Source organism: Periophthalmus magnuspinnatus, chromosome 13, assembly GCF_009829125.3.
Source record: "Periophthalmus magnuspinnatus isolate fPerMag1 chromosome 13, fPerMag1.2.pri, whole genome shotgun sequence".
NCBI classification, from domain to species: Eukaryota; Metazoa; Chordata; class Actinopteri; order Gobiiformes; family Gobiidae; genus Periophthalmus; species Periophthalmus magnuspinnatus.
This window is the reverse complement of record NC_047138.1, coordinates 21,333,531-21,358,016: the sequence shown is the minus strand read 5'-3', so window position 1 is coordinate 21,358,016 and position 24,486 is coordinate 21,333,531. Positions and strand designations below refer to the sequence as shown.

Sequence of the window (24,486 nt, the reverse complement as noted above, 5' to 3'; positions counted from 1 at the left end):
TCTCTATTTGGATGCCTGTACATTTGACACCTCCAATGCAGGTCTTGGACGCTCTCGGTACGCGTCTGCGAGTGTTTTCCTGGTCTTTTTGTGTACAATGGTAGACCAATTGAGAGAGTGTCTTTGGTGTATTTATTGCACAAAAGTCATCAACGGAGGCAATGACTTTGGGCGGCGGTGTGTCTGGGTCCACGATATAAATCAGAGGTGTTCCAAGTTTGGTGAGTTTCATCACTTGCTCCAGAAGCTCCGTCTGAGTGACCACTGCTTCCAGCGGTACTTTCATCCAGGCTCAGTTCGATGACCTGCTGTCCTGCATTGGTGCGCGGATAATGTCCCAGGACACTAACTACAGGCGCTCAATTCCAGCTCCGGAGCACCTGTCCATCTGTCTTTGGTTAGCACATATAAATATTAATAATTCTGAGTGCAATAATAATAACTTATTTTGGATTCAGGTATTAGCAATTAAAAGTAGCTTAGAAATGTGTTAATCATTTTGAGTTATCTATTCTTGCTACTGCAAATAAGTCTACTGTTGTTGTATTTGTGTGAAACCAGCATTATAAAATATACAAATAAATAATAATAATAATAATAATAATAATAATAATAAGACCCACCCACTTAACTATAAAGAGCTTAACATTGTCTATGGTTATGATTCATTATATTTATTTATAATAATAATAATAATAATAATAATAATAATGCATTTTATTCATATAGCACTTTTCAAGACACTCAAAGACACTTTACATAGAAGAACAATTTGAAAAAGTACAAAGATAGATTTACTTAGCAAATATTATACTACAAAAATTTTAAGATTGTATATTCTTGCGCTGTTTCTTGTTTGCAGGTACAAGCTGCCAGGACTGTGCTACTGACTGTGGTGTCAGGTTCACCACAATATGTCCATTCAAGACTGACCCTAATTACCAGGTTACACAGGGAAATGAATAAAACATACAGATTTACTTCACTCTTGTCTGTGCTTTTTTGATGTTTTATTTATGGTCTTCAATTGGTAAATGAAGTAAGCTTTTAGATATATAAATATGGTATACATTTTGTTAACAATTACTGATTAACAACAATAATTACCTTACAAACTACACAGTAGTAGACAAATGGTGCATGATGTATAAAAAACAAATGTTTGATAATCAAATTTACATATTTTACTTTACAAAATGTACAAAATTACAAAATCAAAATTTATAACAAATATTAACAAAAAGAAGATAATTTAACTATTTACATATTTATTTATTATGAAAGAACCTTGTCTGGACGAGGGGCGGGAGACGTGAGGGAACATATGAAGGAGAGGAGAAAGGAGGGTCTCCTTTCCTGTGGAAGGTACCACCTCAGTCAACACAGGAGGCTCCAAATGTAAAAAAAAAAAACTGCAGCATTTTTATATAATAATCTGTGAATACTAAATTTTACAAAGTCACCACCAGTAGCTCTCTCTTGAAGCTGGAGGGCGACGACTCCATGGGTCTCTTCTTCTCTCTCCTCCATGGTGGGAGGTCTGCAAAACAGAAAGTGTTATGAGAATGATGTTTCAACATAAGTTAAAAACAACGAGTACATGTACATTTAATGGAAAATTGAAGACTGAAGTTGCACATCGAAATTCACAAGTACATCATACAGTGTAATAAAGCCTGACTACAACTTAATGCCTTTAGCAGCAGAAGGGCCAGCCTGCTCTGAAGAAGCAGCAGCAGACAGATCTAGGAGGTGGGAGTCCTCTTGTAGGTGATTCTCAACTGGTTCTGGCATGACAATAAAGAAATATTATACAGCAGTCATATTTTTGCTTTGTATATTTTATTGTACACTGAATTATCATTACTCAGTTCCTACTCTTATTATCACAACATAGCATACTGAATGAAGCATACAGGTTGCATGTACAGTTGTATGTACATGATTTTCCAATGTCTTTGGCTGTACTCAACTCCACTGAATAAATACATAAACTCATTAGCTACAAACAAGTGACAACAGCAACTTAATGATGCTAGCGTGGGCTAGCCTAAAGGTGGGCAAATATTTTACCGCTCTAAAGTTGTGATAACTTACCAGACACAGATCATCACACAGCTCCTCACAGATCATCCTCCAGGCAAGGTCCTTTGTGTCCCGGTCTCTATAATCCACCAAAGTCTGTCCTCCATTGTCCGTGTTGTCAAGATGTGCCACAAAAACAGGATGCCCAAGACGTGCATCCAAAATAGACTTTGAATGTAAACTGGACGCCCCGGTGTGAAGGCACCATTACACAGGTATAAGGCCACATGGGAATATAAACGAAAGTACTAAGATTTAGAATTTTTATTTTCTTTATTTTATTTTTTTTATAATCATTGTGATAATGGAATCGGTTTTGAGTATCCAGGCTATTCCTCAGTATCAAACCGTGTTAGAAATTTACCAAAATCTAAATTGCCCATAAGAAACTTGTAGAACAAGTAATTGATACTAGTAGATCGACATACATTTCCTCTCCTCCTATATGTCTGCAGATGAATGAAGGGGTCAGAGGCCAGGGAAATATAAAGGTGGATCTACTTGTCAGCCAAAGGACAGGTGCCCTCAGTCACCAAGCAGCTCACTGAATATTTTCCACAAATATTACATTTTATTTACCCATGTCTGCTGTATACTCTATACAGAGAAAAGCCATTCATTCACATCTGTCTGCCTATATGTACAGGTAAATGGTTTGCACAATGGTCCAGTTAACCACTTTCAAAAGATATCCAAGTCTTCGGTGCAGGTTCAATAATTTTCTTTACAAGCACAAATTATTTTTTCCAGACACTGCCAGTGACAGTGTCATGATGCTTGTGCTGCTTACACGGTCAGTCGGAAAAGTTTATATGCCAAGTGTGTAATAGGGTGTATGCGCCCTCTTCTTGATCTATGCTCAATCAGTTAAGTGGGCGAATTTACCTAACAATAAAGTGATTTTTTTTTCTCCAAAAATTAGATTTTTAATTATATTTTTTTAATTTCCCTCGCTACCTCTCCACTAAAATGTTCTGCAAACTACAAAAATAATTAATATAATACATTTGGGCTGGGCAAAAAATGTTTTTAATTCATTATCAGAAATTACAGATGGTCAAGACACAATCTTCTCCGTGGGTCAGAATCAGCTCAGAACCTGGTCAAAACCAGTTCATAACTTGGTTAGAACTTTGTCAGAACCTGATCAGAAGCAGCTCAGAACCTGACCAGAACTAGCTCAGAATCTGGTCACTTCCAACCTGGCTCCTCTCACCTGTCCATCAGTAGAGATGGTTCCCCCACAGTCGCTGAGCAGCTCAGACATGTCGTAGTAGCTACTGAACTCCCACAGACAGGCCTCCAGGTTGAGGTTCCTGTAGAACCTGAGCGTGCTGGCCCCCCGCAGTGCTGGGCTATACTGGTAGGGAGCGGTCTCACCAATGATCTCCGGGTTCTTAGTGGCCGGGGTGAGAAAGCCATGGCGTGTAGTGACCTCTGTGTGGTCCAGAAGGTTGGAGCAACGATGGTTCCCCACACGGGCACTGTCTGGGCTCAGGGTCAGCTCAAAGTTAGACAGCGGTCGAGTGGACACTACAGGCAGCATACCTGACAGGACAGGGATGAGAAATTTGTAAAGATAGCCACTGAATTTCACTTGAATATTCAAAGCAATTTTTTTCAAACTTAATATGGTTTTAACTTTAAACATTTAGGTAGTTAACTTTTAGGTTTTAGGTAAGGATTTGTCATGACTTATAAACTGAAAGCATTATAAAGGCAATAAGCTACTGAATAATAATACCAAAATATTACTGAACAAAATGATCACTGCACTTGTGTCGTCTGGCAAGAACGGTGTCTGTACAGTTATATTTTAAATCAGTCTGGACACCATCTGCTCTAATACGCCTCAAGCCATGCTCAAAGACAAACATCCAATCTGATTTATTTTAGTTTCATTTAAAACAAAGGAGCGCATTGGTCCCCTATCATTTACAACACAAAATGACAGTTAATGACTCAGGGAAATTCATCAATGACCGGACTCACGTCAGTAAAGTACTGGAGAAGTGTGTACTCTGGATCCCAGGCAACAAATAGTATTATTACTGTAAATTTTCACCATAACATTATAAGACAATATAAATTAATAAAATCTAAAATAATAACATGGAAATACGGTTATTGTAAGATACCAATACTATGGCCAGAAATGCATCCATGGTACAGATTATCTTTTAATTTTTAATTTAACAAAATGTCCTCATTAAGAACCCAAAAACTAATCATTTAAGTTAATCAGTCTTTTTGTCTTAATATCAATATTGATTATGTCACTTGCAAGCATAAGCAAGCAAAAGTTGATACATAACAAAAATGTATCCTTGCCAACTTCTTTGATTGAAGACTTTAATTTGACTATTGCTTCAGAACAGAAAATGCTTTGTGTAAACTGCTCCACTTACCGTCTATGTGTGGCATGGTGACCGTGAGTTTGATGAGGTTGAGGTGCTCAGGGTCCTCTGCTCCGGTGTACCTGAGGCGGGCAGAGAAGGGTTCTGCGCCCACTGCTCCGGGCACACGTGACTGGCACATCCCTGCACGGCACCCACATGAACATTGGTTATCTAATCGAAAACAGTATTGAGTATTGATTCTATTCCTTAGCATCAAACTTGAATTTGATGCTAAGGAATTGTTATGGCATTCTTTAGCATAAATCTTTATTTGTATTATTATGGATCATTTTGACCTAACCTTCATAATACTATCTGTTATGTTGTTATGTCTTTTGTGTCTGGCGTCAAAGCCGCTTCGATTAGACCAAACTGGCAAGATTGTTTTGGTGGTATAAATACTCTGTATTATTTACATTTGTCAGCTGAGGGCGAGACGACACCGTTAGGGACACAGCTCTTTGACAATTGTGCACAATTGATTCAATAAACAAGACCTTTGATTCAAGACAACTTCTCTGTTGATTTTTATATCTTTAAGACTTTTTGACTATTAGAAATTCCACAACAGAATCATAGATCATAAAAAGCTTTATTTACACATAAGCCTGGCGTGCATATTCCTGGTAATTTACCCAAGGAATTGATAGATGCAAGGAAATCAGTTCTGGCTTTGTTCACTCATGATCCTGTTCTGACTCAGGCTCCATGTGTGAATGGAGCTATAGAAAAACATTATATATTTTAGGTTTTGGGTAGAATGAATACAACATGCAACAAATTAAAAACACACACCACTAAATGTTACACAGTATGGAATCAAACATATGCCAGTCAGTGGTCAGATCTGTGGAGAGGGTACTGTGTTCACAGTAAGAATGTAGGTTTTTCAAGGTATTTAATTGGCTTTGGGCACAGCATCCTGTTATATGCAACATTTTGGGAAGTCCCTAAATTATCTGCATTTGGTCTGGGGGTGGAGTTTAGCATTTTATTTTTATGTTAATCAATGCTAACTAACTAACTGCTGCATGTTGTGTTTTCCATGTAGAGTGTGTTCATTTCAGCAGATTTAATATTAAGGTTCAACAATCGACACCCGGGTCCTGGCTTTGTTCATGTTTTTTCTCTGCCTTTTACGTGCTTACCGGATTACCTTTGTGCCTCACCAGATCCCACTCCTTGGACCAGCTCAGCACTCCCGCCTTCAACCCTGCTTCCCTGTACCGTTACCGTACTCCTCATCTCGTCTTCAGCTCCTTACGTTTTTCCCTGGACCACGGCTACTCCCCGCTCCCGACACACTGTCTGATCTACCATCATTTGTCAACCCTCACCTTGTAAATAAACACTGTTGAAACTTCCCTGAGTTCTGTATTTTTGGTCCCTCGTGCCTAGCATTACAACATATATATATGGAAGAGTATAAAAAAGTACCAATTACTGAATCAGAAGTGCACTGTCCACTGCCAAAACTAAAACTTTAGATCAAAACATGTTCGGTCCTCCATCTGTTCTCTGTACTGGAGCTTACTACAAACCGGGCTGAACTGTGGGCTATGGAACAGAATGTAGTAAAAAGAATAATTATGTAAGAATAAAAAGTATTAAGTGAATGTCCCTACACAGAGTTTATGTTCCTTTAAAATTCCGTACAAGTGCGGCCCCTGCAGCTCAGTGAGTGAATTCTGAATGTTCTGAACTTTCACAGGAGACATGGCCTGTCGATGTAGTGAGAATAAGAAAACAATTGCAGGTGTCCTCTATTTACAGGTTAAGGTACTAGCAATCCAAGTTCAGTTGTGGTTGTAATACCTTTTTAAACACTGTAAGGACACAGGCTACATACTGTTCTCAGGACAAAGCCAAATTTGACCAAAGAATTCTGACCTGCCTTTCAACTTTTCTAGTGCTCTGCACACTTGCTTGTCTCCATTGAAATGTTATTGCCTTGTCTGGAATGTTCTACAGTGGCATTCAGTTTGTTTATATTTTGTAATAAAAGCAATTACATACATTTAATGCCATACTGTGGAACATTACTGATAAGCTCACTCCTCCTCACCTTCCTCCAGACTTATGGTGACTATGGGACTGCTCAGTTCCAACCCTTCCTGCCCATCTGCGTTCACTGCGCGGGCTGCGCACTGCACCCGGGAGCCCATCTGGAAGTACACCGAGTCCAGGGTGATAAGCTTGGACGAGGTAAAGAACGTGTTGAAGTCCACCTCCCTCATGGGGCTAGTGACGCCGTCCCGACCAGTGGGGGCACTCACGAGCCAGCGGTACCGGGTCAGAGTGTTGTTGATGCTTTCGCTCACACAGATGGAGCCTGTTTTGTCAAAGTCTGGGTATTTGGGGTTACAGGCCTGCACAGAATGGAAGAAAAAAAATAAAAATAAATAAAAATAGTAAGGCTGAACGATTTGGGAAAAATACCTAATTACAATTTATTTGACAATATGTTATATACAGCCTGAACTGATTTCTAATCAAGTCAGGAAGACATTTTTAGTTTGAACTTTTACCCTGTCAACTTAGTGCTTTCTTCCACTGATGACAGTAATTGACAACGTCGACTAGGAAAATATGATGACTAGGAAAATATGTGTAGACTGCATGGATGGTTTGCCTTTAGAGCTGAGTCTTTAATTAATGTGGCAGATATAACAGGTGCCTGAGTGCCCTGAACATCTGCGCTGTGTGTCCACACAAAGTGAGTCACACACAGAAGAGCATCGTCAGAAAATTTTCAGCTCAGGAACCATAACGTTAACACACATGCAGGTGCCATTAACGCATGCACACAACAATCACGGACTGTGCAGGCACACAGTCCCGAGGATCATACATTTTTGTAACAATGTGCCTATGAAAAGTGCTTATGAACTCATTGTGGTGAATAATTAAGATGTTCATAATGGACCACCACAAACCTTTCAAATAAGCAAGTTCTGTTTTTCACATTTTAAGACAATAAAAAGACAATGTTGTTGGCAAAAAAAAAAGCTAGCTGAAATGTTGAAAACACAACAGAAGTAATTTACTTATTAGCAGTTAGACCCCATTTCTTAATAGAGCATATACAAGCCATTGTGTCCTTGAGCAAGACACGTCTGTGGGCTAGTTTATGTTAAAATGTTGTGACTGGTAGTAGGAGGAAAGGCCATAGGCGCAGATTGGCAGCCACACTTCGGTGAGTCTGCCCCAGAGCAACTGTGGCACAGAAGAGGCTCCCCATCTCCAGGTGTAGAGTGACTGAATAATGCATGAACTCTAATGCATAAACACCGTGAATATTTTGATCACAGTTTCATTGGAGCTATTGGTTCAGTCAAAAGCTGCTGCTGTATACACTGTGACGTGCTACGCAAGAACCTGAATAAATTTCACTCTCCATCATAAGCAGAGAAATTGATTTTCTCTGTAGTTATAGTTATTTCAAATCTAGAAAACATTGATAAACCCCAATTTTTGTTTCATTGCAAACGTTTCTAAATACTGTCTCGATTTTTAAAAACCTTTGTTACTAAATTATTCATTTTTTTTGGTTATTTAATTATTAATGTATTATGTAATGTATTTGAATGAGGACAGTGTATATTAATCTTTTTTAATACTATTATTATTTATGAATTAATTAATTCATTAATTTATGCATGTTCATATATTATTTACATTTAATAATGTATTTAGTTTTGTTTTATTTATTTATTTATTTGTGTTATTATAAGTTTATTTATTTAAATTGGGACAGAGCATATTAATTATTAATATGAATTAATATGTCAAAAAGTCTGGGTAGATTTTTGTTTACTTTGTATTATTATTTATTCGTTTTTTTGGCTGATATACATTTGTTCTATATTGGCCAATATTCAACACTGATATTCAATACCTGTCATGATCCCAGTCTGCTCTGTGTTTTGGTGCTATTTTTCCCCCCTCCCTTCTGTGTCGGAGTCTGGAGCTGGGCGGACATTCAGGCTCCTCCCATGTACACTGATCTGTAATCAAGCCACACCTGGGGAGGACAAAGCAACGGAGGACCTGACACTCAGTGCCAGATTCTTCACATATCCTGAGTGGTATAGCTCTGCTTGGCTTCGTCTTGTTTTACACTTATGACTGTTGTACTCGGTTGGATATCTTTTGTTTTTCACCAGATCCCACTCCCCGAACCTGCACAGTGCCTTCAACCCAGCTCTCCACGACCGGTACGACCATCTCATCCTCCAACCCCATGTGTGGATTATTGAGGGGGAGAGCACTCCAGTGGGTGGAGGCTAAATTTTCTAACACCATTTTAGACAGCGTGACTTTTGATGGGTTTGTGGGAGAGTTTAAACTCATCTTTGATAACCCACACTATCAAGGTAGACGCATCTCTCCGATAAGTCTTGTTCAAGGTCCCAGGTCCGTGGCTGATTACACCATTGAGTTTTGGACACTGGCAGTGGAGGTGGATTGGACTGACAGTGCTTTAAAGACTGTCTTTGTGAAGGGACTACGTGCCAAATTAAAGGATGAACTGGTTTCTTGAGACAACCCACCTGACCTTAAAGCTTTGATTTCCCTAACGGACTGTATCTGCAATCACCTGCAGAGTCGTCAAAAGGAGAGACGCCATTCGCCAACCCAGGCCACGAGCCGCCATGCTCTTCTGCCACAAATCAACCGGTCACCGGCGTCACCCCCACCATAGGAGCCAATGCAGCTGGGTCGAGCACACCTGACTGCGATCCCGCCAAGCGGGTGAGTGCCTGTACTGTGGGAGGCATGGACATTTTCTTGCAACTTGCCCGGTTTGGCCAAAAGGGGGTATCCATCGGTAGGACTGTGAGGCTGGTGAGTTAGCAACACATCACAGAAGAAGCTAAATGGATTCGTGTTAGAACTGTTACCCTATACTTTTTGGTCCTTATTGACTATGGAGCAGAGGAAGACTTCCTAGACTGGCTGAACAGTCTGTGTGGTAGGGTTGGAGCTACTGAAGCAACCACTCACAGCCCTAAATCTTAATGGGAGGCTACTGGCCAGGGTAACACATATTACCGAGCCTGTTACCTTAGCTGTGTCCGGTAATCACCATGAAACCAGGCAGTTCTATGTCATTTCTACTCCCACTATACCGCTCATTATGGGTCACCCCTGGCTGGTAACTCACAACCCCATAATTGACTGGGCTAGGGGGAATGTGTCTGTGTGGAGTCCCTTTTGCCATGTGAACTGTCTATAGTCTGCTCTGTCTCCAGCAGGGGGTGGAAAGTTGCACTCCAGTTGTCCACCAGACAAGCTGGATCTCTCCTCCGTGTCGAGCAAGTACCATAAAAGTCGGGCGCTGTCTCTTCCTCCCCACAGACCATACGACTGCACTATTGACCTCCTGCCTGGGGCTCTCTTGCCCTCCAGTCATCTCTATACTCTCTCCAAACCCGAACGGGAGACTATGTAGCAATATATCAGGGACTCTCTTGCCACTGGTATCATCTGCCCCTCCTCCTCACCCCTAGAAGCTGGAATCTTCCTCGTTGCCAAAAAAGACAAAACATTAAGGCCATGTATCGACTTTAGGGGCCTCAACAATATTACCAATAAAGACAAATACCGCTGCCGCTCATTGACTCCGCTTTCACACCTCTCCATGGGGCCACCATCTTTACTAAGCTCGACCTTAGAAATGCTTATCACCTGGTACGCATAAGGGCAGGAGATGAATGGAAGACCACATTCAAAACTCTTCTGGGACACTTCAAGTACTCAGTAATGCATTTTGGATTAACCAGTGCTCCAGCCATCTTCCAAGATCTCATCAATAATTTTCTCAATCGTTTTGTGTTTATGTATCTAGACGATATTCATATTTTTTCCCAAGTCCCCACAGGAACACCAACACCATGTGTGCCAGGTCCTCAAGAGATTACTAGAGAACAAACTCTACGTGGTTGACAAATGTGAGTTCCACACAGATAAGGTCAGTTTTCTAGGGTTCAATGACAGGTGATTGTCCACCTATTCCGGTGGATATAGTTTCCGACCGCAGGACGCAATTCATAGCACAAGTTTGCCGTTCCTTCTGTGAGGGCCTGTGTGCATCGGTGAGTCTTACCTCCAGCTTCACCCCCAGACCAACAGACAAACCGAGCATGCTAACCAGGACCTGAAGACGGCGCTATGCTGTGTGGTGTCCTCTAACCCCTCCACCTGGAGCACCTTTCTCCCATGGATCGAATACTATACTGGCCTATTCTCTTTTCAAGCCTCTCTAGGGTACCAGCCTCCACTATTCCTGTCAGAGGAGAAGGAACTGGCGGTACCCTCCATCCAACTCCACCTCCAACGCTGCCCCGGGGTCTGGAAAAGTACCATTGCAGCCCTTCTCCAATCTGGGGCAAGGATGAAGGTAGCCTCGGACAGACACCTGCTGTGTTTTGGTGCTGTTTTCCCCCCTCCCTTCTGTGTCGGAGAATGAAGCTGGAGCTCTGGCTTGCCAGCACTGTTCCCTCCAAGCTGCGCGCGTGCGCAATTGCGCACTGCTGACACGGTCTCTGCGCACAGAAAATCTGTGCTGCGCACAAAAAAATTGAACCGGAGTTGAAAATAAAATAAACACACAACAATTCATTCTGAGCTATTTTTCAATGTGAGTCAATGAGTGTGAACGGCGACTAGCTGCTCCAGCCAGTTATGTGATTCATATATGTATTTGAGCAGCTTATCAACGTCATTGACAGAATCATTGGCGAGTTGGCCCTAAGTGCTGTTTAACCCCTTAACCTTCCGACGGCCCGCCCTCGGGCAAAGACCCGCACGTAAAATTACACGCGAGTAATTGCGTAACTTTACGCACACTTTTGCAGCAGTTTTGCATTTTAAACATGATGAAACGGACAAAACAAAGGAAGTACATGACCGAGGACACTGTGGATGCTTGTACAAGTTAAACTAGAGGCATCTCGGACCCGGAGCGGTTCGTGGAACCGAGTGAAGATCTCATGGTGGACTGAGGAGTATAGGACCTTATGATTTGATGGACTGGATGCTGTTCCTGACCGGTAAGCGTGGTTTATTCTGCTATTGACTTAATTGTGGGTCAAATGTGTATTATGTGTAATCATTAGCATTAGCTAATGCCAATCTGCACCCCCCGACCACCACCAATTATTCATGCACACACCACTTGGGTGAAGTGTCTTGCCTAAGGACACAATGACAGAAGTTGGTCCGAGCGGGACTTGATCCTCCAACCTCTGTCACACTGTCACATGTACAGTGTATTTTTAGTTTCCAGTGTGTGTTTGTTTACATTTTGAAGTGTGTGTGTGTTTGTTCACTGTTTGCAGTGTGTGGTTTGTAAATATATATTTATTTTGACCCATACCACTTGTTTTGAATATATTTTATATACAAATACACATTATATATTGTGTTTTGATAGTATATGTAAATGTACAGTAATAGAGCAGCTGGGTGTGCAGATGCAGATTCCTCTCAGTGTGTATTGGTCATTGAATATGGTCACTAGTTTATGAGTTGTAAAAATCAAGCAAAAGCTTCACACAATGGCTTATATTCATAATACAAGTCAGAGTTTTATCATAAAAATGTTAAGTGTGTTTTCAACATTGGAGTTTACAGTTGGCTTGGTTTGGTTGGAAGCTCATGTTTTTCCATAGTTAAAATTAAATATTTATACTTACAATAGCATTAACATACTACACAGGTCATGAGCAAGATTTTTGTCATTTTCATTGTATAAGTGGGATAAAGCACTTAATTAAAAGTCTTATAGCAGAAATGTAAATGTGGTAATTTGATTCTTTTAATAAACCATTTAACGATGCGATGCAGCATGACCACAGTGCGCACGTCTGATGTTGCTCACAGTGGTTCATGGGACCGCTCAGGGAGTTTGTGTGTTTGCTCAGACTCGTGAAAATTAGAGGGAACATTGCTCGCCAGAGTAACACACGTCACTGAATCCCACTGAGTCCTGTCAGGTATTCACCAAGAAACCAAACGATTTTACGTCATCTCTGCTCCCACTACCACTCATTCTGCGCCATCCCTGGCTGGTCAAACACAACCCCATAATAGATTGGGCTAGTGGGAAGGTATCCAAATGGAGCTCCTTTTGCCTTGCCAACTGTCTGCAGTCTGCTTTATCTCCAGCAGGGGGGGTCAACTTGTTCCATGGCCATCCCCCAGATAAGCCTGACCTTTCCTCAGTACCCAGTGTGTGTCATGACTTGGACAATGTTTTTAGCATAAGCCGGGCACTATCTCCTCCTCCCCACAGACCCTACAATTGTGCCATTGACCTCCAAACCGGTGCCCCCTTGCCTTCCAGCCATCTCTACAACCTTTTCAAACCTGAACAGGAGGCCATGGAACAATACATCCGTGACTCCCTAGTGGCTGGCATCATCCGTCTGTCTTCTTTGCTCCTAGAAGCAGGGCTTTTTTTTTTATCCTTTATTTAGTATTTTTATACATATTTTAGAACACAGAAAAAAAGAAAAACAACAGATCACAAAAACAATACAGAGCATCCAACAATGAAACAATGTAAAGTATACCTGTGTAGACCCTCAGTCGTCCAGGTCTGATCCATAGCAAACAATGAAGTTAAATCTGTCAATTGGACAAATCTTGTAGGAGTGAAGATGTTTCGCTGCTCATCCAAGCCGCTTCTTCAGCTCTGGTCAGAATGCTGGTGGCCACTGCTTTAAATCTATCTGACGGGAGAGGCTAACCACACTGAAACTGTAAACAGCTATTGTCTCCAGTTTCAGGTGCGACTAACCTATTCAGCCCTTAACAACCCTGCTATTGTTCTCATTGTTCTGGGTCTGAGGATGGGGGAGAGATTATGTCTCAGGCCCCCCATTTCTTTTTAAGGAAGGATTCTCTTTCCTAAGAAAAATAGCTTCTTTAACTCTCTCAAACCATTTCTTTTCTCTGGCTAAGATCTGAACTTCACTATCTTCAAAGAAGTGGTTAGTGGCTTTGTCTCTATCCTGGTGATTCCATTCCTTGTATTTATGGCCTCCCTAAGATCCACAAAGAAGGAGAACCCCTCAGACTCATTGTATGTAGTGTTGATTCTATCACATACAATGTGGCCAAACATCTGAAGACCATCCTGGCTCCTCTGGTGGGCAACACGGAGCACCATATTGAGAACACAGCTGAATCTGTGAGCAAAATCAAGCATCTTCAATTTGATTCAGATGAGACCATGGTTTCATTTGATGTGACCTCTTTTTTTACTTGTATCCCCACATCAGTAGCGGTGGAGGCAGCACAGAGGAGGCTACTGCAGGATACTAAGGTGGAAGAGAGAACTAAACTCACACCGAACCAAATCTGCAAACTGCTGGAAATTTGTCTTAATACCACATATTTCCAGTTCAGAGGAAACTTCTACAGGCAAATCCACGGCTGTGTCATGGGCTCACCTGTCTCTCCTATCATAGCTAATTTATAGATGGAACAATTAACAGGAGACTTTGGCCTCATTTCCAGGTACTCCACCCACACATTGGTTTCGATATGTGGATGACAACTGGACCAAAATCAAAATTCAGGATGTGGAGCCTTTTACTGCACATATTAATGCTGTGGATCCAAACATCAAGTTCACACGGGAAGAAGCCAAAGAGAACAAACTGGCCTTTTTAGATTGTGCAGTAACAATAGGAGAGGACAGGCGACTCCAGATAGAAGTTTAAAGGAAGCCTACACATACGGACCAATACCTGCTATTTGATTCACATCATCCACTGCAGCACAAGCTCGGAGTGATCCGGACACTACAACACAGAGGTCAAGTGCTGCCTACAAACACAGAGGGAAAAGTAAAGGAGAAGCAATATGTGGAGAAAGCCCTCTCTGCTTGTGGATATCCAAAATGGGCCTTCAATAGATCGAAGAGAGCTAAAAAACAGGACAATAGGGAATCTGAACCTAGTAGGAGAGGTGTTATCGTTCCTTACACTGTGGGTGTGTCTGAAAAACTTCAGAGAATCTTCAGACAGTATGAGATTCCTGTCTTTTTCAAACCCACAAACACTTTAAGGCAAAAACTGGTTCACCCTAAGCACAAAACCCCAAGCCATAAACAATGTAACAATGTTCCTCTGGACACCAGTCTGCCGTGCATCTCCATCTCAAAGCCTCTAACCACTCCATTGAAGATAGTGAAGTTCAGATCTTAGCCAGAGAAAAGAAATGGTTTGAGAGAGGAGTTAAAGAAGCTATTTTTGTTAGAAAAGAGAATCCTTCCTTAAACAGAAATGGGGGCCTGAGACATAATCTCTCCCCCATCTATAACACCATCCTCAGACCCAGAACAATGAGAACAATAGCAGGGTCATTAAGGGCTGAATAGGTTAGTCGCAGCTGAAACTGGAGACAATAGCTGTTTACAGTTTCAGTGTGGTTAGCCCCTTCCCTCAAATAGATTTAAAAGCAGTGGCCACCAGCATTTTGACCATAACTGAAGAAGCGGCTTGGATGAGCAGCGAAACGTCTTCACTCCTACAAGATTTGTCCAGTTGACAGATTTAACTTTGTTGTGTGCAATCTAAAGTATAGTTATTCCAATAACAAACGTGATCATATACCTAGTTTTTCAATATAACTAATCCATTTCTCCCAATATCTTTTACATCTGTCAGCAGAAAGTCTCTGTGAAAAGGTCAGTCTCGCCATGTTATAGATGTCGTTGACAACCTGAATCCAGTCTGTAAGTGTAGGTGCATCCTTACACAACCATTTGCGGGTTATAGCCTTCTTCGCTCCTGCTAATAATATTGACAAAACATATTTGTCAGATCTCTGCATCCCATGGGGAAGGGTACTCAAATAGACTTCAGTAAATCCCAATGTCAAGCCAGGTCCAAACATACCCTGGATTGCTTCTATCACCGATGACCAGTAGTGGGTGATCTTGTCACAGTCCCAAAAGATATGAAAATGTCCAGCCCTGTCATTGTCACAATCTCAACACTGTGCTTTATCCGGGTCATTACAATGTTTGCACCTGCTATAAGGTGTTACAAAAAAATGTACCATATTTTTCCACATAAATTCCCTCCAAAGACTTGAACAGGAGGTAGTCATAGTTTTGCAGATATTCAACCAGTCATCCTCCGATATTTTAGCTTTAGCTTCCTGTTCCCATGCTTCTTTAATATATATAGTAGAAATGTTCCTCGCTGCTTGCAAACATTTATATATTGTGATTATTTGTTTCTTGGGAGTGTTGCCTTTATAAGCTTCTATACAATTTTTCACCAAATCACTTTCTTCTTCAGTAAATTTAATTTCCTTATCAAAATAGTGTCTTAGCTGAAAATATCTAAAGAGGTCATGTTTGCCCAAATTATGTGCGTCTGAGAGTTCCGCGTAACTTTTCAAAACACCATTGTTTGATATAGCCCAGTAACCAGTGATACCCCGCCATGACCACTGTCGAAACCCATTATCTGTTGGTAGAAACTCTGAATCAAAAGCCGGCCATCGCAGAAATCTGGCATTTCCTTCTATGTTTTTGGCTGTAAGTATTTTACTCCATATATTTATTGGTACATTTATCCAGACAGGCAGCAGGTTTGAGTCTAGTTACTTTTTGAGGATAGGCTGATCACCGAGCATGGACTGAAGAGGCACATTAAAAGTATGACTGGCGAATCTCTTTCCATTTAGCCTCACAACAAGGATCACACCAACCTATCAGAATTCGTAACTGAGCTGCTTTATAGTATCCTTCCAAACATGGTAGAGCTTGTCCACCCTCCTCCATTCGTAACTATAATATCTGAAACTTTATTCTTGTTTTTTTGTTACCCCAAATAAAATTTGAGATCATTCTATTTCAGTCATTGAATTGCTTGGAGGATATCTGAACTGACATTGCTTGGAAAAGGTAAAGAAACCTTGGCAAAAGGTTCATTTTTATTATGCCAATCCTATTATACATATTCATTGGCAACAGTGACCATCGCTGTAGATCCGCTTTAATGTTGAGGTTAAGATTTAATTTTGTTGGAGGTTAAGGTATAATTTTCTTCAAAGATTACTGAAGTACATTACCTTTGGTGTATGTATTTATTCTTCCAACTAAATTTGTCATCTTGCGACTCTCAGGAGAGGGATGATAGTTAAAAGAGATTATTTGGGTTTTCTGTAAATTCAGTTTATAGCCAGAATATGTACCAACGTCCCGCAGCAATGTGTTAATAATGTAAAGAGGACATCATCTGCATATAAACAGGCTTTGTGTACGGTGTCCCCTACAGTAATCCCTGAAATATCTGTATGTTCTCTAATAACCTGAGCCAAAGGCTCAATAAAAAGTGCAAACAGGGTTGCACTGAGGGGACATCCCTGACGACAGCCCCTCTCTAAATATACTGTGTCACACAAGTCCCCATTGATTTTGATCCTGGCAGATGGGGAATCATACAAAGATCTTATGCACCCAATAATTTTAATGTTAAAACCGAACCTACCCAGGACCAAATAAAGATATTCCCAACCATCAGAATCAAATGCTTTTTCAGCATCAAGACTAACCGCTATAGATTCTATGTTTTTCATTTTATTAATGAGATGACGAGCACTTCTGATATTGTCATGAGTCTGTCTATTGCGGACAAATCCAGTCTGTCAATTTTGGAACAATAACCTCGAGCCTCCGAGCTAGTATCGTGGCAAATATTCGATAATCAGTATTTAAAATAAATATTGGACGATAAGAGCTGCATAGAATTCTGTCTTTACCTGGTTTATAGATCACTGAAATCACCGATCTTTTCCAAGATGGTGGTATCTCCCCACCCATTAAAACATGATTAAAGCAAGTCTTAAGTGGCGGAATTATTGAATGTTGAAAATGTTTATACCACTCGGCTGGATAACCATCCTCTCTGGCCATTTTATTGGTTTTCAACTTTGAAATGGCTTTACTAATTTCTTCATCTGTTATTTCCCGATTTAACCTCTCGCTTTGTTCGGTTCCTATAGATGGTAAATCAAGTGAGGAAAGAAAATGATTTATAGCACATGTGTCAAACACAAGGCCCGGGGGCCAAATGTGGTCCTCCACATCATTTCATGTGGCCCTCAACAGGGTACATTAAAAGGTATGATGGACTTAAAATGTAATTTTATCAGGAGATATGCAGTTACACAGCCATAATTTTATATCTAGGCAAATGCATGTGCAATATTTGTAACTTGAATAATTCATAATTACAGAAACAGTAAATTAGCAAGTTAAAAAAGTAATTAGATTTATCTTGCATCTGGCCCTTTGAGGGCAGCCATTTTGCTGATGTGGCCCTCAGTGAAAATGTGTTTGACACCCCTGATTTATAGCCTCAACATTTGCTGAGTCGGGTCGGGTATATAATTTCTCGTAATATGCCACAAAGGAGTTCTGTATATCTTTTAAATAATGTAATATATTATTATCAAGAGGGCTCTTCATTTTATGTATAAATCTGTTGGCCTGCTGTTTACGTATCCTCTAAGCTTCTTAGATTTGGGACCATTTTTATAATAATTTTGCTTTATAAATTTTGGCCTCTTTTCTATTTGGTCTTCATATAGTCTATTCAAAATGTGTTTTGTTTCATTAATCTTTATTTAGGATATCACTGTTTTTGTTTTGCATGTGTTCTTTTTCTAAAATCTTCAATTTGCCAGATACATATTTCATGTAATTGTTCTTTTCCCTTTTCTTAAAAGAGGACCACATAATCAATTTACCTCGGCCTTGAACGCATCCCATACTACACTGGGGGAGATATCACTTTTATGATCCATATAATATTTCATTTCTTTCTCTATAAAATCAGGAAATTTGTCATCTTTTAGAAAACTTGTGTTAAGCCTCCATAAAGTTTCTTTACGCTCATTATCCAAATGGAGGGTGCGAAATAGGTGTCTCTGACACCTATTTCGCAATCAACAATTTTATGTCTGAAAAAAGTATAACCCTTTTATTTATTTATTTTATTTATTTATTTGTTTATTTATTTGATAGGGACAATGCACTTTAATGAACATCAGTATAAAACAGATGTAAATATGCCGAATTTTAGCTACAAAGCTAGTTTTCCTCCGTAGTCCCCAGGCAGGCAAATACATAAAAAATACAACATGCAATACAAGCAGCACAAACAAAAGTCTAGTGGTCACATGACTGGTTTGTTTTCAGCCATAGTTTCAGTTGTGTTTTAAAGCTGATCAGTGTAGGGCTCTCCTTTATATGCAGAGGAGGACTGTTCCAGATATTAGTGGCCCTCACAGAGAGAGTGTTCTGTCCAACCCTTATCTGATCGATGTAAGTTTCTCCACACATCTATCATTCCTATTTCCTTAAGCATTTTCTTAACAAAAACTAAAACTTTTTATTTTACTAGGTTAGGACAGACATTCCAATCACCTCCACATATAAGCACACCTGACATTTCTGTCGCAATAAAAATGTCTTAATCATGCATTAGTCTTTGTCTATACACATTTAACAGTCACCTCTTTATTGTCTATATATCCTTTAACTAATATATAACGTCCTTCCTTGTCGTCCTTCCTTGTCACTGACCTGAGATATGTATTGAAAGTTCACTCTATTAGGTAATAGGAACTCCTCTAGAGTGACCCTTTATAAATGATGGGTAGTACATATTTTTGAACCCCATTTATCTTTTCATGCTCTGTGGCAGAAAGATGAGTTTCCTGCCAAAATATTATATCATATATTCCTCTTTTCATTTTAGCAATGACTTTAGTCCTTTTAATGGGGTTATGCAGACCATTTACATTAAGAGTGATAACTGCTTACTGCTGCTCTGAAAAACACACATCACACTGTCATGAGTCCTGTCTGACCTTGTGTTTCTGTGCTGTATCCCCCCCCCCCCCCCTTCTGTGTCTATGCCTGGAGCTGGGTGGAGACTCGACATAAACTTTAAAACTCAATACTAAGGAAAAGACACGATATTTAATACCAATTCCGATACGACAATGATAATAAAACAACTTCTTTATTTAGAATAAAAGGTAATTTTAAACATAAATTGTACTATTTTCTTTTATATTATCATTTGGCCTTATATCTGTGTAATCGCCAAGTCTCCCAGGTAAGTTCCATAGTGGCCCATGGGCTATACTAGCCTATGTGGTCTTCATATAGCTCAAGATCATTTTGAAGCTATGAAAGGTTATTTTCTGACATATGAATGTGAATTTTTCAATTGATACCTGCTCAAATGAGTATCTAGTTTGATACTAGTTTTAGTATAAATTAGAATCAGATTTTCAATACTTTTGACAACCCTACTACAGATTCTAAAAACCCTAGAGTTACTAAAAACGAGTGTACCGTGACACAGATGACGGGGTACCCTGCGGGAGGGCTCTGGTCCCTGGAGCTGTCAGTGTCATCATATCGGAGCAGGGACACCACTCTGGGCACTGAGGGGAAGGTCACATCTGCTATGCTGTTGGACTCCTCGATGTAGATGATGGCTTTACTCAACTGTGCATCCACAAACAAAGATAGGATGTTAAAACACACTCAATACCAAACGGACAATTCTATGGAAGTATGGCATAGTACTCCCTATTAAGACTATATCATTTAGGAAAAATATCTAATCGCGTTTTCCTCCAACAAACTTTGCAATTGTGATTAGATTTGCAATTTATGTTTTAATAATAGGATTCTGTTCAAAGTTCACATTTTAAATGTGTGCAGAAGAACTGACTAAAAGGCTGCAATATTAACTAACAAATTAATACAAGAATGGCATTTCAGAACATGTCTGTACAAATTTAAACAACAGGGTTAGCAGTTTTTGTACAGGAGATTTTATTGTTTGTGGAGAAGTTACATCAAAAACTATTTCCTAATTGCATCCATTGAAACTGTGATTCTGATTTCAATTAAATGCGCAGCCTTACAGCACTGTTTAATATTAATTTAATTATAACAAAGCACCTGCATTGAAGCCAGATTCTATCATAGTGTACTTGTGCCCCAGCACTTTTCGCGGCAGCAGCTCAGTTGGTGTGTCTGCGTACTCTGGTGTGTGAATCTGTGTGTGAATGGTGAGTGGTACAAGTCGTATCAGTAAAGAGGCAACCCTGCTCACAGGAAAAACGCTTTTTCAGGCTTCTTGTTTGATCTGTGTGTGTGTTTTTTTGCATTAGAGTTACATACCACACCTTTAAAATGAACACAATACATTTGAGACAAAATAGTAAGTTTAAAATATGGACATTTTACAATGTTAAGGCCACAACTAATCCTCAGTAAAAATAACAGAAAACTAAAAGTCCACCTTTGTCTCTGCGACCATGTTCTCGTCTGGCCTCAGGTGCACAGTGAAGGCCTCTCTCATCTCTCTCAACCCGTCGTACAGAACCTCCACCTCCACGTAGTGCACCATCTCGCCATCTTGGAATACAATTTCTACACAAGACAGTAATAATAAAAAATGTTTAGTCAAGTATCTCTGGGTCTTGTTCATGAGTGAGGGACGGATGGAACGTGAGATTGACAGGTGGATCAGTGCGGCATCAGCAGTGATGCACTCAATGTATTGGACTGTTGTGTTAAAGAAGGAGCTGAGTCAAAAGGCAAAGCTCTTGATTTACCCGTCAATCTACTCTTACTCTGTGATATGGGGTGTACTGTTATGCTCTTACCCTATAATATGGGGTGTACTGTTGTACACTTACCATGTGATAAGAGGTGTACTGTTATATTTCTTACCCTGTTATATGAGGTGTACTGTTATATTTCTTACTTTGTGATATGGGGTGATAATCCTCTCCAGAGGTGGCTGAGCCATCCTTGGTGTGGACCCTGACCACAGACACTTTGGAGGTGTCCCCGAGGCGCTGCACTGGGACCCTCAGCACTGACACTTGACCACTCTCCCGGGGCTCGCTCACACTAAACTTAGTCTCTCCAAACTGGATAATGGACTCTGAGGGACACAGGAAATGCTCACAAATATTACGGCAGTTAGATATGAAAAACAAGTGGGATATTTGAAAACTGCGTTAAATTATTATTACATTATTTATTACATTACTTATTTATTATATTTTTTATTATTTATTACATTATACATTACATTCATTATTTTTGTGATACTTTTTTTTTTGCATATTCAATCAAATACAAATAAAACGTAACTCTTATGAAAAAATGTCATACATAAGTTAAAAGTTTGAATATTTATCTTGATTTAAATTTTGACTATTACATGTTGTATACCAGTAGGCCTCTCAGATTAGACATCAAATATTAATTAATTTTAAATAAAATATTTTCAGTTTGAATTCTAATGAATTTATTGAATTAATTAGAAAGCCATTAGAAGGTGACTTCATTACTGTCTGAGTCGTCTTTGATCTTGATGAGTATTTCATTCTGTTTGCCCACAGATGCCCCAAAGGGAGACTGGCTCCTGGCACTGCTCAACACCAGCCTCAGCTCCTCCTCCTCCTCATACTCAGTGTCATCTATGATCTCCAGGACACAGGGTTTCTCTCGCTCTCCTACAGGGGCAGATTTACTGTGAGCATGGTGAAGGAGTATGAGGAACCAACTCTAGGGGATGAGAACTTGAAGAGACATTGAGTAGGTCAAATACATTCTATTAAAATAACTTTGATGCAACAATTGAATACAACATTTTCAAAATTTTTATAATTCATAATTATCTGAAATCATGTGAGTTTGTTGTTGATCAGTAACTCAAGAGTTAAAACATTTTATACAATTTTGACTGCAGATAGAGCAGTAGATACACAATTGAATTTTAAAATTTGTTTACACCCTTCAGAATCAGAATACCAGTTTAAAAAGTAAGACATTTTGAATAAATTCAATGCAAATAAAATCTGTGTTGTGTCTAAATATAACACTTTTCACTGACATACTGAATCCAGGTATTTTTCCAGCTTTGTGGCAATGAGCAACTTTTGTAACTGCACAGACTGACGTGATTGCTATTCTGCATCAACTATCAATAATCAAGCATCTTGACTGTACACACTGGCTGTTGGTAGTGGGTTTTAAACTGCCAAGCCACTCAACCAACAGAGCACCCATCACTAGTAGCTATTGCAGGGTTCTACAGACCACTGTATGCAGGGGTGGGGTTGGGGTGGGGGTAATATATTGAATTAATGGTTCTAAAGACTGATTTATGCTCCACTTTTGAACATAAACAAATCTGTGCATTCCAAGCGTGGCAACCGTCACTGCATTTATACTTCCAAATGTTTCTAATGTCAAGGTGTCATAACGGCTACTGCAGGTGCGGACCAAGGAGTGCAGACTCGGGGCAAGTTGACAGTGTTTATTTACAATTCGTGCAAAAGACAGTTCAGACAGTTCATTTATCACACACGGGACGTAGGTAGCAGGAGGCGGACCAGACGGGCGTAGGGCAGGAGCAGGAAAACCAGGACCGGAGCAGGAGCGGTTCGCTGGTCCGGACCGGTTCGCTGGTCCGGACCGGTTTGATCTGGGAGACGTGGAAGGTTGGATGGATCCGGAGAGACGGGGGCAACTAGAGTCGTACAGCAGATGGATTTATGATTCTAATAATCTTAAATGGACCCAGGAAGCGGGTGGACAACTTGCGGGAGTCAGTCTTCAACGGGATGGTTTTGGACGAGAGCCAAACCATTTGGCCAGGTTGGTATGCGGGATGAGGGCCGCCCTGGTCTTACTCCACACACGGCGGCAGCGTTGGAGGTGATGCTGGATGGATGGACCAGCGAGATCTCTCTCCTCCGTGGGGAAGAGCGGGGGCTGGTATCCTAGGGAGGCTTCAAAAGGGGACACACCAGTGGCCGAGCTCACAAGGGAGTTATGAGCATATTCCACCCAGGGCAGGTAAGCGCTCCAGGTTGCGGGATTTGCGGATACCGTACATTGTAGGGCTGATTCTAGGTCCTGGTTGGCCCGTTCCGTCTGCCCATTCGACTGCGGGTGGAAGCCGGACGTGAGACTGACCGTAGCCCATAATCCATCGCAGAAGGCCCGTCACACCTGGGACGTGAATTGTGTTCCTCTATCGGAAACGATGTCCACCGGGATGCTGTGTAGGCGGAAGACATGGCGAGTGAGCTGGTCAGTGGTCTCCTTGGCCGTTGGGAGCTTAGGCAGGGCTACGAAGTGTGCGGCCTTGGAGAAGCGGTCCACCACGGTGAGAATTACTGTGTTCCCCTGGGAGGGAGGTAGTCCCATGACAAAGTCCACCGCGATGTGAGACCAAGGCCGCCGGGGAACTGTGAGGGGACACAAGAGACCAGAGGGGGGTGAATGGGAGGCCTTGGCCCGAGCACATACCTGACAGGCCGACACAAAAGCCCGGGTGTCCCTGTCCATAGTGGGCCACCAGAAGTGTCTCTTAAGCAGGGAGAGAGAGCGACTCGCACCGGGATGGCAGGCGAGCTTGGAGGTGTGGGCCCACTGGAGCACCTGGGAACGAACAGGATCGGGGACAAACAGTTTACCAGGTGGGTCGTTACCTGGGTCAGGATCGTTGGTCTGGGCCTCTCGGACAGTGTCCTCAATTTCCCAATGGACCGCTGCGACGACACAAGAGGAGGGAATGATGGTTTCCGCGGGACCTGGGCCGTTGTCCAGGGTGAATTGGCGGGAGAGGGCATCCAGTTTGGTGTTCCGAGACCCGGGCCGGTAGGTCAGAGTAAAGTTGAAGCGGCTAAAGAACAAGGACCAACGAGCCTGGCGGGAGTTGAGACGTTTGGCGGACTGAATGTACTCCAGGTTCTTATGGTCGGTCCAAACCACGAACGGCTGCTCCGCTCCCTCTAGCCAATGACGCCACTCCTCCAAGGCGAGCTTGACGGCTAGGAGTTCCCGGTCCCCCATATTGTAATTGGCCTCGGCCGAGGACAACCGACAGGAGAAGAAGGCGCAGGGGCAGAGGCGATTATG

The 24,486-nt window shown here is 41.1% G+C and overlaps 1 protein-coding gene across 1 annotated transcript in view; it reads right to left on the bottom strand.

The window, feature by feature from the left end:
* The window catches only part of LOC117379835 (FRAS1-related extracellular matrix protein 2-like), a 262,201-nt gene that overhangs the window by 40,763 nt on the left and 196,952 nt on the right, over positions 1 to 24,486 (bottom strand). Inside the window, exons 10-16 of the mRNA XM_055226041.1 lie at positions 21,906 to 22,070; positions 21,311 to 21,493; positions 20,843 to 20,973; positions 19,882 to 20,037; positions 6,550 to 6,853; positions 4,494 to 4,625; positions 3,302 to 3,633 (exon numbers count right to left, since the gene is read on the bottom strand). Coding sequence (XP_055082016.1) covers positions 3,302 to 3,633; positions 4,494 to 4,625; positions 6,550 to 6,853; positions 19,882 to 20,037; positions 20,843 to 20,973; positions 21,311 to 21,493; positions 21,906 to 22,070 — 1,403 coding nt within the window. The remainder of the gene's footprint in view (positions 1 to 3,301; positions 3,634 to 4,493; positions 4,626 to 6,549; positions 6,854 to 19,881; positions 20,038 to 20,842; positions 20,974 to 21,310; positions 21,494 to 21,905; positions 22,071 to 24,486) is intronic.